We start from the raw sequence: 16,870 nt of genomic DNA on the forward strand, positions 1-16,870 counted from the left end.
AGAATGTTAAGATGATCTGTCCACTGGCAAAAGATTAGGAATTAGTCCCCCATTCAGATAATCGGAACGGGGCTACAGGGGGGGGGGGGGGGGGGGAGGTACAGTCAGAACTAGATTGAATATCCACCGATTCAGAGTGAGTAATTTCAGATCTTTGGACGTGGCAGGGAAGCTAGAAAATCTTCAGAGTTCAGTGCAAAAACTCAGTCTTGATATGGTAACGGGGGGTGGGAGGGGGGGGGAGTAGTATCAGTGAAGTGCAATGGAAAGAAGAAGTTTTATAATTCGTTTCTTTTACTGCAGTATATGATCGCAAAAAACAGATGTCCTCCAAAACTCTCATAATCTATTTCGATCAATGGTGACCATCTTTATAATTGTTCACAACATGTCTTAATATAATAAAGCCAAAATGGCCTCATCAAGAAATGCATCCATCTAGGCATTGTCGAATGTGGCTAACAATACGTCTACCCAACAAGATGCTTCTTCCGGCACTGTGGCATAGTTCTTTCCATATTGTTAATCGTACTCAAAGACGCCTAGGTGCTGTATTTCTTGATTATGCTATCCTGGGTTTATTATATTAAGATACATTCTATACAGATCTGAAGATGGTCACCACTGACCGAAATCGGTACTCTGAGGACAAAAATATATTTGCGATCGTAGACTAGAACAAAAAGAAATTCTAAACTTCACGGAACACAGTTTTTATCTGCGATTATGTCGCAGCTTGTGATAAAAATTTCTGGCCAGACGAACAATGGATTGTAAGGAGTACTCAGTGACTAATTCAGAGTGCTAACCAGCTGAAGAGAAATGGACATCTCTAAAAAGGACAATCACCTAAGATGGATACAAAGACATTGGTACGTGGAAAGTAGCAATCAAGAAACCTTTAGTCAAATGATCGACGAAAGATAGAAGTACTAATATTTTAACGGAATTCCGGGAGTATGGGAATAAAAAGTCATTTTGAAATGAAAGGAATAGAAAGTGCAGCCCAGCAAAGACCAAATCCCTGCAGGAAATGGAAGCAGATTTCGAAAAGAAATGGCCGACGGATGGACAAATTCGAAATGCAGAAATGTCCTGCCAACCTTTAGTGAAGAAAAGAAGCGCTTCGTCATTAAGAGTGCAATGCAAATTGCATTGCTAAGAACACGAGAGAGGGATAGGAAGGCTGTAAGGAGTACATTGAAGGCCTCTACCATGAGGATGACTTGTCTTATGATGTTACAGAAAAAGAAAAGTAATCGATGTGTATGACATAGGGAATCCAGCATTACAGTTTAACGGAGCTTTCGACGACGCAATAAGCTGGAACTTCTAAGCTCACTGGAGTAAGTGGCGACCAAAGTGGTGTGTTGAATGTACGAGACTGGAGACATACCTTAAGTCTTCTGAAAAAATAACATCCGCGCAGTAATGGAGATATCACTGGCATACAAATGCGAGAACTTTCGCACAATCAGCTGAAGGGCTGATGCATCCAAGTTGCTGACAAGGATAATATGTACACTGATGATTTGTTACATGACGATTATTTTGGCTTTTGGGAAGGTAAAGCCACCAGAGTCCCATTTCTGATGTTGCGGTTAATAAAGGAAGGAAGACACGTTTATAGGATTCGGCAGCCTAGAAAAACGACAACATAAAATGTCACATGATGTTCGAAATTATAAGAAAAGAACGAGTTAACCATAGGAAAAGACGGGTACTATAAAATACCAGTAGGAAACATAAACATGGAAGACAAGAAAGAGAATACTCGTAATAAGAAAGGTGTAAGGTTTTGTCTTTCGCTCCAAATGTTAAATCTATGCATCGAAGAAGGAATAACGAAAATTGAAGAAAGGTTCAAGAGTGGGACTGTAATTCACTAGTCAGTGCTAAGATTTGCTATGAGATTGCTGTCCTAAGTTAAAGTGAAGACGAATTACAGGATCTGGTGAATTGGATCAACATCTAATGAGTAGTGAGAATGCGTAGAGCGTAACCAAAGGAAACCAGAGTAACCAAGAGTGTTCGAAGTGAGGTTAATGATGAACTTAACATGAAAACTGATGATCAAGTATTAGACGAAGTTGAAGAATTTTGCTATTTTGGTAGCTAAATAATACATGCAGTGAAGCAAGGAGTATCACACGCAGACCTTAATGAAAGAGAATCTAAGCTTATGAGATGTAGTGTTGAAAATTACGTGGACTGGTAAGATGAGCGACGTCACCTCCAATTTCAGTGTAGAAGTCATTACGTGAAGCGTATTTTGGCAGCCGTAGTAAATTTGTGCACTTATTTTGAAATGTGTTTCTTGAATTTGCAGTATTTTTGAAGATTTCTGCAGCATTCTCAAGTTGACTGAACAAACCATGAACGTCAGTGCAGCTCTTCTTAGTATCTCGTCCATCTTTTTCGTTAAAATTCCCCTTGACAAGGGTCCCAAGCAGACAAACAATACTCAAGAAATGTTCCAACTAACAGTTGCCCACCAACAGTTGCCTATCTCCGAGTCGAGCCCCAGCAGTCAGGCTAGCGTTACCGACGTGGGATACGCAGTCGGGAGGACTCAGTAAACAATATACAGGAAACGGATTTGGGTACACTCTATTAGATATTATGCAGAAACACGTAATCTTTACCTAAATTTCGTTTTCCTTAGTTTTCCTACAGTATCAATAATTGTAACGTATGCAACAATGTCATGGGAAGAGCTAGTACTGAAGGGGAAGCTTCGAGTCGGTTTGTCAGGCGCGAGCGTGAAGCGTATCAGCTTTTGTGACTTGTCACAAATGTTCATCTTCCTCTTAAGTTATAATCAACAACGGTGTGTTCTTTTATCTCTCTACAGCTGCTGAAGGGAACGTACCAACTGTTCAACTTGGTGTACCAGGTCCACACCAACTAGACAGGAATGCTCTGACACTATGGCTACCTCTCGCTCTGTGGGTTACAACGACGGTCTGAAGATGGACGCAGCTGTGTCTCAAGCATCACGGTTTCTGAATGATCTGGATCAGGACAACAGAACATTCATCTTACTTGCACTTAACACTTACCGCCAGCGAAAAATTTAAGTTCGTATTGTGAAGCGTACAGAAATTTAAACAAATTGTAATATAACTAAAACGATACAGTAGCTATAATTTTCTCTCTCTAGTTCAGAAAGCAAATGCTTGTGTCTTGTTTATTACTTTAATCTCGACATAAAATAATGCTGTATAGTGTGTAATAATATACATATTGACACCGCTAAGCTTGAGAACAAAGAATACTTTCATTTAGTCCACATTACCTTTTTTTCGCTGCGAAACATAAAAATCTGTTTGAATGCTTTTTACAGAATGACAGAGACGGCAACTAAAATAAACAAAAAGCAGTCTTAACAATAATTTGTAACGAAATTCGTGTTCACATTGTCAAGTCTGTGGCAGAGTGTCACTCGCTGGCTTAGCATCCTCTTCCATCCCGCCTCAGTAGGGGGCAGTCTCTATTGCGAGTCATGCAACGTGTAGAATTACGTGAATTTTGGTGGTTGGTTTAGTATTGGCTTTCGCTGTAACAGTTCGTTCACTACCTTAGCGCCAGTTTGTTACAATACGACTGAACTAAAGTACAGCTGCAAGTTAAGTGTGGTATCTCTGGACTATGACAAAAATAAATTGACTATTGTATAATAAGGACGCAACTAGACTTCAGTACCTACTAAGATGATAAGAAAGCTCTTCATGTCTACATCAGACAAGTGAATCAACTTCCGTGACCATATATAATCACCTGGAGGATCTTACAAGTTACGATGACGGTTTCATGCCATGAGACACGGTCCACAGTCGCAGACATTTAGTTTAAATAAATTTGTTACAACGTTCTTACAAAAACATTTTAGAATTAATAAAATAAATAAACATCAGACTGTCTACACATCTACACTCATGCTCATAAATTAGGGATAATTGCAGAATGTGGTGCCACACAACGTGACACCACACAAAACTTGCGCTACTAGCATAGGCACATAGGGAACACACACGACACAGATTTGTAAGTCCACGGTAATGGTAATAAGTTCAGAAAACCGTCCCGAAACACACGTGTTACAAAACGCCACTGTTTCCTGCGCATGTACCCCGACATCAATATGGGATATGATCACCATACACACGTACACAGGCCGCACAACGGGTTGGCATACTCTGGATCAGTTGATCGAGCAGCTGCTGGGGTATAGCCTCCCATTATTGCACCAGTGCCTGTCGGAGCTCCTGAAGTGCCGTAGGGGTTTGAGGACGTGCAGCGATACGTCGACTGAGAGCATCCCAGACGTGTTCGATGGGGTTTAGGTCTCTGGAGAACACGCAGGCCACTCCATTCGCCTGATATCTTCTGTTTCAAGGTACTCCTCCACGATGGCAGCTCGGTGGAGCCGCGCGTTATCATCCATCAGGAGGAAGGTGGGACCCACTACAACCCTGAAAAGGTGTACATACTGGTGCAAAATGACGTCCTGATACACCTGACTTGTTACAGTTCCTCTGTCAAAGACATGCAGCGGTGTACGTGCACCAATAATAATCCCACCCCACACCATCAAACCACGACCTCCATACAGGTCCCTTTCAAGGACATTACGGGGTTGGTATCTGGTTCCTGGTTCACGCCAGATGAAAACCCGGCGAGAATGACTGCCCATACTATACCTGGACTCGTCAGTGAACATAACCTGGGACCACTGTTCCAATGACCATGTAGTGTGATCTTCACACCAGGCTTTACGGGCTCTCCTGTGACCAGGGGTCAGTGGAATGCACTTTGCATGTCTCCGGGCGAATAAACCATGTCTTCTCAGTCTTCTGTAGACTGTGTGTCTGGAGACAACTGTTCCAGTGGCTGCGGTAAGGTCCCAAGCAAAGCTACCTACTGTACTCCATGGCCATCTGCGGGCAGTGACGGTGAGACATCGGTCTTCTTGTGGTGTTGTACACTGTGGACATCCCGTACTGTAGCGCCTGGACACGTTTCCTATATGCTGGAATCGTTGCCATAATCTTGAGATCACACTTTGTGGCACACAGAGGGCCCGTGCTACGACCTGCTGTGTTTGACCAGCGTACAGTCGCCCTAGTATTCTACCCCTCATAACGTCATCAATATGTGTTCTTTGAGCCATTTTCAACATACAGTCACCATTAGAACGTCTGAAAACGTCTGCACACTTACTCGCTGCACCGTACTCTGACATGCACCAACACACCTGTGCGTATGTGGACTGCTGCCAGCGCCATCGTGCGACGACCGCAGGTCAAATGCACCGCATGGTCATACTCCGAGGTGATTTAAACCCGCAAACCGCCTACCAGAGCGTTGTTTCACCATGTATCAGCATTATCCTTAATTTATGAACATGAGTGTAATCCTAGATACACATCCATCTGTGCTACTGCGTTTCCTTTGAAATTTTACAGAGCGTCGGCTGTACGCAACAGCTCTCGTGGAGCACTTAAGACACGCCCTTCCTCTACCAGATTGTAGGCGAAAGGGAGGTCCCACCAAGAAGCGTTAGCCGGCTGGCGTCCGCATCACTGCACGATTTTTTACTTGAGCCAGTGGGCATTGGTTTAAATCAATGAGAATAGTTGAAAATATGTGACGGACCATGGTTCGAACTCGGCTCTCCTGTTTAACAGTCAGATGCAGTGCCCACTGCACCTGACCACTACACCGTCCGGGCCGGCCGGGGTGGGCGAGCGGTTCTAGGCGCTACAGTCTGGAACCACGCGACCGCTACGGTCGCAGGTTCGAATCCTACTTCGGGCATGAATGTATGCGATGTCCTTAGGTTAGTTAGGTTTAAGTAGTCCTAAGTTCTAGGGGACTGATGACCTCAGAAGTTAAGCCATTTGAACCATTTTGAGCACCGTCAGGACACAATGGTCATCGTCACTGCACGGACTAGCCCAGCGCACCTCCCGTCAGACCCGAATTCTCAACTTATGCTGCACACTACTGATGCGGTGCCCCTTCTCCATTATCCTCATTACTCGGGGGATTTCGCCGATTCCCGTAAGAGTAAGAACGTAGTGTGCTTTCGCACGAAAGTGATCAACTGGGCGTCCTCACTTTCATTATATACAGGGTGTTCGGATATTCCCGTTACAGACTTTTAGGACTTGTAGAGAGTAACTGTTTCCGTTCTACGACGGTTCAGTTTAGATGGCTGCCCCATCCACTTCTGCTTGAGGGGTTGGATTATTAGGTAACAATTCTAAAGGAAACAATAACGAAACATCCATTTATTACTTAAGTCCGTTTGTTTGTACTAACACTTAAACACTGCGTGTTTACATTGTTGCAAAATAAGAAGAGAATCGAGAATTCTGTGCGTAAAGAACAGTACTGATGCATTACAACAGCGGTTCGATGTGACGACCGCCAACGTTGTTACAGACATTGTGTCTACGAAGCATGTTCCCGTCCAGGACAAGCAACTCTGAGACCTTTCTCTTTCCCTCAGCAGATGTGGACACGTTACACATCTGAATTAAAACCATCGCAGAACTGAAACGGTACGTTTCCAGACATGGGTTCGTATTCAAAATGTTATTTACTCACTCTTCTCTACAAGTCCTAGAAGAAAGAACGGGAATTTTCGAACACTTTGTGTATGTGGTGTCTGCTCTTTTGGACATGACCAGAAGAACAGACACAATTAAGGGGAGGCTGACCAATCACGCTCTAACTCTTACGGAAAAGGCGAATTTCCGCGATTAATGAGGGTAATGGTGCGTGGGTCACTATGTTAGTTGTGTAGGGATAAACTGAGAATTTTTGTCTGACGAGAGGGGTTAGGTCTATGCAGTTGTGATGACAACTGTGTCCGGATGGCGAAAAAAAAAGAAGAGAAAAGTGAGAGGAGGGAGGGAGGGAGGGAGAGAGAGAGAGAGAGAGAGAGAGAGAGAGCGAGAGAGAAGAAAAGCTGGCGCAGTGGTCAGCACATCTGCCTAGAAAGCAGCAGACTCCCAGTCTGGCACAAATTTTCAACCTTGCCCATCCATTGATTTAAATTCATGCCCAGTGTCAGCTAATGTCATTAATTTATTTGGTCTTGATTCATAACAGCTACTGGATCAAAATTGTGTCTGTTCTTTCGGACATGTCCTAAAGATCAGACACCACGCATACATATGTAATGAGTTGCTTCTGTTATGTTTTATTGGGATATCTAACGTTACTTATTCTCATAAAATCTGGTATTGCTGCACATCAGGCAAGAACAGAACTAGTATTGTAACATGTTTCATAAAATTTAACAGTCACGTTAAAACCAGTCCGTTGTCCCATCGCTATGGCAACATGTTGCCCAACGTGGTGGCGGTTTTGCTCCATCTCACGGTACAGGACCTACACAATACTCTAACTTGAGAGACATGTTCGTTAGTCAGATGGAGGCCTACACAGTAGGGTCACAGCGGCTACGCCTACTGACGTCATAGCCTCAGTGGTACGCCCATTATGGATACGACGGCAGTACAGGGACCATCTCGAAAATAGGCACATCAGTGTCATCTCTCCGTCTTACAGCACTGCTAGTTAGTGATGATTTCAATATTTAGTAAAAACTTCGAAAAAAATTTAAACAACTCTATTTTTAGCCTAGAATATGATAGAGTACTTTCCAAATGAAAATTCTCATGTACTGCTACGCAATATATATACAGGGTGAGTCACCTAACATTACCGCTGTATATATTTCGTAAACCACATCAAATACTGACGAATCGATTCCACAGACCGAACGTGAGGAGAGGGGCTAGTGTAATTGGTTAATACAAACCATACAAAAATGCACGGAAGTATGTTTTTTTAACACAAACCTACGTTTTTTTTAAATGGAACCCCGTTAGTTTTGTTAGCACATCTGAACATATAAACAAATACGTAATCAGTGCCGTTTGTTGCATTGTAAAATGTTAATTACATCCGGAGATATTTGTTGACGCTTGAGTACCACTCCTCCGCTGTTCGATCGTGTGTATCGGAGAGCACCGAATTACGTAGGGATCCAAAGGGAACGGTGATGGACCTTAGGTACAGAAGAGACTGGAACAGCACATTACGTCCACATGCTAACACCTTTTTATTGGTCTTTTTCACTGACGCACATGTACATTACCATTAGGGGTGGGGTACACGTTCGACGGGCGTTTCATAGGACGTGGAGGACGCATAAATTGGCCAGCCCGTTCTCCTGATCTTACACCTCTGGACTTCTTTCTGTGGGGTACGTTCAAGGAGAATGTGTACCGTGATGTGCCTACAACCCCAGAGGATATGAAACAACGTATTGTGGAAGCCTGCGGCGACATTACACCAGATGTACTGCGGCGTGTACGACATTCATTACGCCAGAGATTGCAATTGTGTGCAGCAAATAATGGCCACCACATTGAACATCTATTGGCCTGACATGTCGGGACACACTCTATTCCACTCCGTAATTGAAAACGGAAACCACGTGTGTACGTGTACCTCACCCCTCATGGTAATGTACATGTGCGTCAGTGAAAAAGACCAATAAAAAGGTGTTAGCGTGTGGACGTAATATGCTGTTCCAGTCTCTTCTGTACCTAAGGTCCATCACCGTTCCCTTTGGATCCCTACGTAATACGGTGCTCTCCGATACACACGATCGAACAGCGGAGGAGTGGTACTCAAGCGTCAACAAATATCTCCGCATGTAATTAACATTTTACAATGCAACAAACGGCACTGATTGTGTGTCAGTTTAAGCACAGTCATGGAATCTCAAGCAAAGTATATCTCCCTCTGGTGAAAGCCGTATTTACTGTTCACCTGAGCAGAATTTGTGTAAATTATAACCAAACCGTATTTTGAAATATCTGATGCACTGCTTGTAGACGCTACAGACCCTTCGTCAGCTTTCTTCTCTGTTTGTCCAATATCTAGAGAATTCAGTAGCTTTGAATTTCACTTTGCCAGGTACACTAAGAATTTACATTAGTTGTATTTGCACGAAGTACCCAAATTTTCTATGTCCATTCACTCTCTAGGTGTGCATCTTCTTCGGTTAGAGTAGACAAACCGTTTACTCGCAGGGATATCAATTGCGAATTTCATGTGTAATTCCAGACTGTCTCTTATTCATAGGATTGTTTTTGCTGGGTTTGTTTAAGCTTGTATGTGATGTTCAGTATTCTCTAGGTTTGACTGACACGATTACCTGGAATTTATAATGACGAAAACAGTGAACAACGGAGAAAATAGTTATGGATAAAACAGTAATGTACGTGGATAGTAGAATTCCTTTTGGCATACTAACTACAATACTGCACATATAATAAAATTTGGGGTTAATTTCGCTTCGAAGATGACGTGTCCAATCAGGGCGCACCAGATGATTACAACAAGGATGAGGAAAGAAATCAGCCACTTTCTTTTGACATGGACCATCCTGATATTCGGCTTAATCGGTTCGGGAGACTATGGAAAAAGTAAATGTGGATGTCCAGACAAGAATTTGAACCAGACTTCTCCCGCAGGCGAGTCTAGCAGCTTAATCTCTGCGCCACCACGCTTGGAAAATGAGAGTACAATCTAACATGGGAGATTAATTTACATCCTAGTTAGACCGGAAGCTTTATGGTGTCTTTGTCGTGTCTAAAAACATATTGTATAGATGCGCAAGAGTCTGCAGAAGAACTCAGTTGTATTTATCAATTATGATCGCTCAAATTCCGAAAGCAGGGCTTATTAGGAAAAACAAGAGGACGAGAAAGTAGTTTTTCGGTGCGACATTCTTGGATAAATGTTTCGTGGTTTTCTTGCAGCGCCACATTTATTTGTATACTCAAACTGTCAACGACTACTCTATTGGCGCCGTCGGGATTTAAGTGACGTACTAACAGGACGTGTGGTATTTTCCTATGTATTTGAAGGAGTTACGTTATGGAGGCGTCACTAACTCATGGAACTCCCACATGATATCAGGGAATATATCAATCTCTTAGATAGAGGAACGTTAGTATCGATGCTGATTCCATTAGATGGTAGATAATTCAGCTTCTTTTTCTGCAGCCTTTCAGTACACATTTCCCTTGCACCACAAAGTGTATAGCCGTTGTCGCAGTTAAAGTTTTTATTGCATATTCTGAACTCCCCAGTACCTGGATGCACTTAATAAGATTTTCGTTTCGTCAAACATCACAGTATGTTTGTTTGTGAGGATCTGTTTGGCGCCGGCCGGAGTGGCCGAGCGGTTCTAGGCGCTTCAGTCTGGAACCGCGAGACCGCTGCGGTCGCAGATTCGATTCCTGCCTCGGGCATGGATGTGTGTGATGTCCTTAGGTTAGTTAGGTTTAAGTAGTTCTACGTTCTAGGGGACTGATGACGTCAGATGTTAAGTCGCATAGTGCGCAGAGCCATTTGAACCATTTGAACTGTTTGGCAATAGTATAGTTGTCAAGATCGCTATATTTTCTACGGCGTCGGTGCACTGTGCACAGTTTTGAAGTCGTAGGCTTCCAGTCATCAGTCTAACTGCTATCCCCTTTACAAATAACTTTATACATTACAAACCAGTGAGATCAAGGGTGTCCTTTCGTGAGCGCGGGATCTCCTTAATTTCCTTGTATAGTTGAAAACATCTGAACACATTATCTGCCCAGGAATCTGCTATTTTTCGCCGCAGGGAAAAACATTAGGGCACCCTTTTAGAGGTTTCCATCTCACTCACGATTTATTGTTACAACAGTGCATATGGAGCACTTGAAATAATTACATTTACAGATCAATAGCACAAGCGGTTCTGAGGTACCAGAAACACCCATATTAGTACGCGTTGCAGCCTCCACGGCCAGCAGTGCAGGAACTAACTCTGGTTGCCAGTCGATCGTAAAGACGGCGAATAATCTACGCCTGCTCGAACTGTTCAAGTAGTCCTGTTAGAGCTGTTGGTTGACGTGTCGCAGGAGTCACTTCTCGTCCCATCATACCCCACACGTGCTCGACTGGTGACAAGACCGGAGACCGCGCTCTCCAGTGAAGTTTCTACTCGTCTTGCAAGGGGTATTGAGTTTCACAGACAGTGTGTGGGCGCTTATTATCCTGTAGGATCAACACACCATCTTTCTGTAGGTACAACTACAACACGACGGCTCTGCTAACATTATGCAGTACGGAGCGCTGCTTAGCGTCCCATACAGATACAGCAAAGATGAACTGCAGTTGTAACAAGGCCTGGGGTGGAGCCAGTGCATGTTACACGAATGCAGTCTACGAGATGGCGCTCACCACGTCTACATTGCTTTCGCGAACGACCGTCACTTGCGTGCAGCCACAATCTGCTTTCCACAACGAGATTTTCATTCTTCAGCGGAGTGTGCGCTGATATGAAACTTCCTGGCAGATTAGAACTGTGTGCCGGACCGAGACTCGAACTCGGGACCTTTGCCTTCCGCGGGCAAGTGCTCTACCAACTGAGCTACCCAAGCAGGACCCACGCCCCGTCCTCACTGCTCTACTTCCGCCAGTACCTCGCCTCCTACCTTCCAAACTTTACAGAAGCTCTCTGCAACCTTGCAGAACTAGCCGGCCGGAGTGGCCGAGCGGTTCTAGGCGCTACAGTCTGGAACCGCTCCACCGCTGCGGTCGCAGGTTCGAATCCTGCCTTCGGCATGGATGTGTGTGATGTCCTTAGGTTAGTTAGGTTTAAGTAGTTCTAAGTTCTAGGAGACTGATGACCTCAGAAGTTAAGTCCCATAGTGCTCAGAGCCTTGCAGAACAAGCACTCCTGAAACAAAGAATATTGCGGAGACATGGCTTAGCCACAGTGAGGACGTGGCGTGAGTAGTGCTTGGGTAGCTCAGTTGGTACAGCACTTGCCCGCAAAAGGCAAAGGTCCCAAGTTCGAGTCTCGGTCTGGCACACAGTTTTAATCTGCCAGGAAGTTTAATATCCGCGCACACTCCGCTGCAGACTGAAAATCTCATTCTGGAAACATACCACAGGCTGTGGCTAAGCCATGTCTCCGCAATATCCTTTCTTTCAGGAGTGCTAGTTGTGCAAGGTTCGCAGGAGAGCTTCTTTAAAGTTTGGAAGGTAGGAGACGAGGTACTGGCAGAAGTAAAGCAGTGAGGACGGGGCGTGAGTCCTGCTTCGGTAGCTCAGTTGGTAGAGCACTTGCCCGCGAAAGGCAAAGGTCACGAGTTCGAGTCTCGGTCCGACACAAAGTTTTAATCTGCCAGGAAGTTTCAGAATCTGCTTTCATCACTGAAGACCACGGTGCGCTGTTCCATCTTCCACGTTATCCTTTGATGGTACCAGTTGTGCAGTGCATGTCTAATCTGTGGCGCTAATGGAAGTCGTGCTAGAGATGGGCGTGCCAATAGTCCCACTGCTAATAAATGGTTCGCAAAAATGCGTGTTGACCCGTCTGGGCTCACAAGCCCTCTTGTCCATTATGTGATAGCTGTTCGATCTGCCACTACTGCCCTCACTGTAAGACGTTCCAGGTGGGCATCTGTGCTGTGTGGACGTCCAGAGCCTCGACTACAGGTGAGAAAATGTTCGCGTGACCATTGATACCAGCAACGAACTGACTCAGCACGTCCAAGTAGTGTGCCACCTCTCCGAAAAGACCATCCCGCCACTCGGATGGCCACGAGTGAAACTCGCTCATTTGGCTAGAGGAAGCACGAGTGTGTCTCTGTGGCGTAGCTGTCTGCTTGCTTCAGACGTTTGAACCATACTGAGCCTTCTAGCTGCTAGCGTTCCCTATTAAGGCCTGGACACAGACGGCTCTCCGGAAGCTACTCTACAACGCCATCTTTTGCATGATGGCGTTGAAACCACTATCAGTATATCTGCTGCCTCCCAGATGGCAGGATGACGTTGAAATCATTATCAGTACATCCCCAAGGTGGCATATGTCGCCATCGAATCAAATGGCTCTGAGTACTATGGGACTTAACATCTGAGGTCATCAGTCCCTAGAACTTAAATATAACTTAAATAAAACTAACCTAAGGACATCACACACGTACATGCCCGACGCAGGATTCGAACCTGCGACCCTAGCAGTCGCGCAGTTCCTGACTGAAACGCCTAGAACCGCTCGGCCACCGCGGCCGGCACAGCTCTGTAGCCCACCTCTCATTACCACTTTGTATGAAGTTGTACACAACAGATTCTCGGTAATTTGCTCACAGCTAGCTTTTAATCACAACGCCAGCGGCTGTGCGCTTACCATGATGTAGGTCAGTTAGGTTTAAGTAGTTCTAGGGGACTGATGACCTTTAGAGCCATTTGAATTTAACTTCTTGGTTAATCATTTCTACTCCTCCTCAGATTTCCTACGATGACAGTTGCCACACAGCTCTGTAAAATGGTTCAAATGGCTCTGAGCACTATGGGACTTAACATCTGAGGTCATCAGTCCGCTAGAAAGGAACTACTTAAACCTAACTAACCTAAGGACATCACACACATCCATGTCACAGGCAGGATTAGAACCTGCGACCGTAGCGGTCGCGCGGTTCCAGACTGAAGCGCCTAGAACCGCTCGGTCACAGCGGCCGGCCATCGAATCAAAATCGACGTCGTCTTTGTTAGTGGACTAACTTTTTATTCAGCAGTGTATTTGGTGTAGCACCGAAGAAAGGAAGGATTGCTACTGCTTTATCACTTATGTCGATTATAGCCGTGTTGCATGGTTACCAATGCTCCATGTAGTGATAGAGATGTTTTGTGCTGTACCACTGAACACTTGGCGGCTTCTACGATGTATGGAAAAGCACTAAGTGTAGCGTTACATGTGATAAATTAATGTTGATGAGTGGTCATGCGTCGCACTGCCACATAGAGGACCCGGGTTCGATTCCTGATACTTCTAGGAATTTTTCCTCGGTGGGCAACTCAGGAGCTGCTTGCCCGATTAGTACCAACCGTCGCATCCACTGACTAATTTCAGTAGTCATCTGCTGGCAAGAGGTCGTGTTACCAAAGACGACTATATACAAGGTGACCTATAAGTCCGTTAACATCTGAAAATTCACTGACTCATGGAATAATGTAGGCAGAGGTAAAAAATTGACACACATGCCTCTAATGAAATGGGGTTTCATTGAAACCAAGAACGAGTGGAAACTGGCCAAGAGATGCCTCTGTGCAGCAAATTGTCAGTGACGCCGCACGAGAGTCGCACGTAAAATGAGCTGTGTAGTGAGAGAGGAAGTCAGATCGTCCCTAGTCTGGTTGGTAACCACTTGCTGGAAGGTACGATCTTTATGCAGCCGCTCCACGCAATGATACACGCTTGAAAGATCTCTTGCGCACATCGTTTGATGAGAATCCTGTGCTGAGTCTCCACGTGTCTCGTGCTTTGTCTCCCAAGTCCCCTGAGTGTGATTATTGGCTGAGAGTTTACCTGAGGTCGCAACTCTAGCACTATCGTCCGACCTCAACAGGGATGCTAAAAGACAACATCCGACGGAAGTTTCTCACCATGCCTACTGTACAGTGCTGTTCACAACATGTCCCTCGACTACAGGTATTGTTGATTAATGACAGCCGATACGTTGAACATTTATAATAAAGAACATCGTCCTCGCTAACAATCAACTGTTGGACTAATTGTTGCTTTTGCATCATATGGAGGGCCATTTTTTGGATGTACTGGTCATTTTTTGCACTTTTTTGTTTCAATAAAATCCCATGTCATTTCAAGCTTATGCGTCAATTATTACGTGTCTACATACGTTACTCCATGACGTATTACTTTTCAAACGTTAACGGATTTTTGGGTCACCATGTAAATGTAATAATCATCGTTCTCAGCTTATGTGTCGACGACATATATACACTGCTGGCCACCGTAAATGCAACACCAAGAAAGACAAGAGGTAGCACAACAAAATTTATTTTGTAGATAACATGTTGACCAAGTATAAAATGATTACGTTTACGCCGGCCGAAGTGGCCGTGCGGTTAAAGGCGCTGCAGTCTGGAACTGCAAGACCGCTACGGTCGCAGGTTCGAATCCTGCCTCGGGCATGGATGTTTGTGATGTCCTTAGGTTAGTTAGGTTTAACTAGTTCTAAGTTCTAGGGGACTAATGGCCTCAGCAGTTGAGTCCCATAGTGCTCAGAGCCATTTGAACCATTTGAAGCAAATTCCTGAGTGTAATTATTTGATTACGTTTACAGACGTCTGTGACATGTGGTTCCTGCCAGAATCAGTAGCCAGAGTAGCCGCCATTGTTGGAGATCACCGCTGCCACACGTCTCGGCATTGAGTCAAAGACACGTTGGATGTGTTCCTGGGGTACAGCAGCCCAAGCAGCTTCCACACGTTGCCAAAGATCATCTGGTGTGGCAGCTGGGGATGTAATCTTGGTCACTCGTTGAGCAACCATGGACCACATGTTTTCTATCGGCGAAAGATCCGGAGAGCGAGCCGGCCAGGGAAGCAATTCAATCTGGTTATTGACGAAGAACCTTTGGACAATGCGTGCCACGTGTGGTCGCGCATTATCCTGTTGAAATATGGCTGTGCCCGAGCCCTGAAGGTAAGGAAGGACGACTGGCTCCAGCACCTCGGATATGTAGCGCCGGCTATTTAAAGTACCGGCAATGCGTACTAGAGGCGTGCGAGAGTAATATCCAATACCGCCCCATACCATAATACCCGGTGCAAGACCAGTGTGGCGGTGCATAATGCAGCTGTCCAGCATCCTCTCTCCACGGTGTCTTCACACTCGAATCCGACCATCGTGGTGCTGCAGACAGAAGCGTGCCTCGTCAGTAAAGACGACGTCATTCCATTCTGCCGTCCACATCCGTCTGTCATCACACCATTGGCGACGGAGACGTCTGTGGTTCTGCGTCAATGGTAGACGAAGCAATGGACGTCTTGCGGACAGACCACTCTGCTGTAAACGGCGTCGAATGATACGCGCAGACACTGGATGATGCGTTACAGACGCAATGTGCTGTGCTATGGTTCGGGATGTCACTGAGCGATCCGTCACTGCCATGCGCACAATTTGCCTATCAGCACGTGCAGTGGTGCACCGAGGTGAATGCGATCGACCACGTCGGTCCGTCGTACCCTCCTGCATCCAACGGTCACATATCCGCATTACAGTTGTTTGGTTTCGTCCAACACGACTAGCGATTTCTCTGTATGATAATCCACAATCTCGGTAAGCCACTATCCTTCCTCTGTCGAACTCGGATACTTGATCAAACGATGTTCGCTGTTGTCTACGAGGCATAACTGATCGTCTTGTGAAACAACCACAAGGTAAACACACGTGCCGAACGTACACTCGTCGAAATCGCCAAGCCTTAAATGGCGCTATGAGGTGGCGCCACAGGCGCGCGTGATGTGCGTCTGCGCTGAAATTCTAATCAGTTGCATATCTCATCGCTGCAAACCTATGGTGTAAATTTCACTTGATTCGGATGCTTCCTTCAGGGTGTTGCATTTACGGTGGCCAGCAGTGTATATAGTACGACAGGCTTGATGCCAAATCTGTCATGAGCATTTAATTTTCATTCATGATATCTAATGTTATAAAATGATAACCAGCAGCAATACTCTCACTAAAATTTAAATTACTTTAAGAAATTTTGGCTTAATTTTGAATTTACGTTTCGAAGGAGATATATATTATTTGAAATAATTGTCATTTTTGTTTTCAAATAGTATTGCATAAAAATATGCTATAACAACAAACCAATTGGTCAGAGATAACACTGGACATTAAAAATTAACAGCACGCTCAAACAACAACACTCATTGTTATACCACACGTTTTCCGTCAACAAACTGAGATTTTTCTTTAAAC

General features: G+C 44.9%; 1 protein-coding gene and 2 non-coding genes across 3 annotated transcripts in view; 2 read left to right on the top strand and 1 right to left on the bottom strand.

Moving 5' to 3' along the window:
* The window catches only part of LOC126195726 (odorant receptor coreceptor-like), a 49,900-nt gene extending 46,916 nt beyond the window's left edge, over positions 1 to 2,984 (top strand). Inside the window, exon 7 of the mRNA XM_049934354.1 lies at positions 2,855 to 2,984. Coding sequence (XP_049790311.1) covers positions 2,855 to 2,911 — 57 coding nt within the window. The 3' untranslated portion in view covers positions 2,912 to 2,984. The remainder of the gene's footprint in view (positions 1 to 2,854) is intronic.
* An 8,455-nt stretch (positions 2,985 to 11,439) lies between these two features.
* Positions 11,440 to 11,514, bottom strand: Trnap-cgg (transfer RNA proline (anticodon CGG)). The gene has a single exon. It is a non-coding gene; the product is annotated as a tRNA-Pro (tRNA).
* A 99-nt stretch (positions 11,515 to 11,613) lies between these two features.
* Trnas-gga (transfer RNA serine (anticodon GGA)) lies at positions 11,614 to 11,697 on the top strand. The gene is given in 2 exon segments: positions 11,614 to 11,653; positions 11,663 to 11,697. It is a non-coding gene; the product is annotated as a tRNA-Ser (tRNA).
* The last annotated feature ends 5,173 nt before the right edge of the window (positions 11,698 to 16,870 follow it).

This window comes from Schistocerca nitens, chromosome 7 (genome assembly GCF_023898315.1).
Source record: "Schistocerca nitens isolate TAMUIC-IGC-003100 chromosome 7, iqSchNite1.1, whole genome shotgun sequence".
In the NCBI taxonomy this organism is placed as follows: domain Eukaryota; kingdom Metazoa; phylum Arthropoda; class Insecta; order Orthoptera; family Acrididae; genus Schistocerca; species Schistocerca nitens.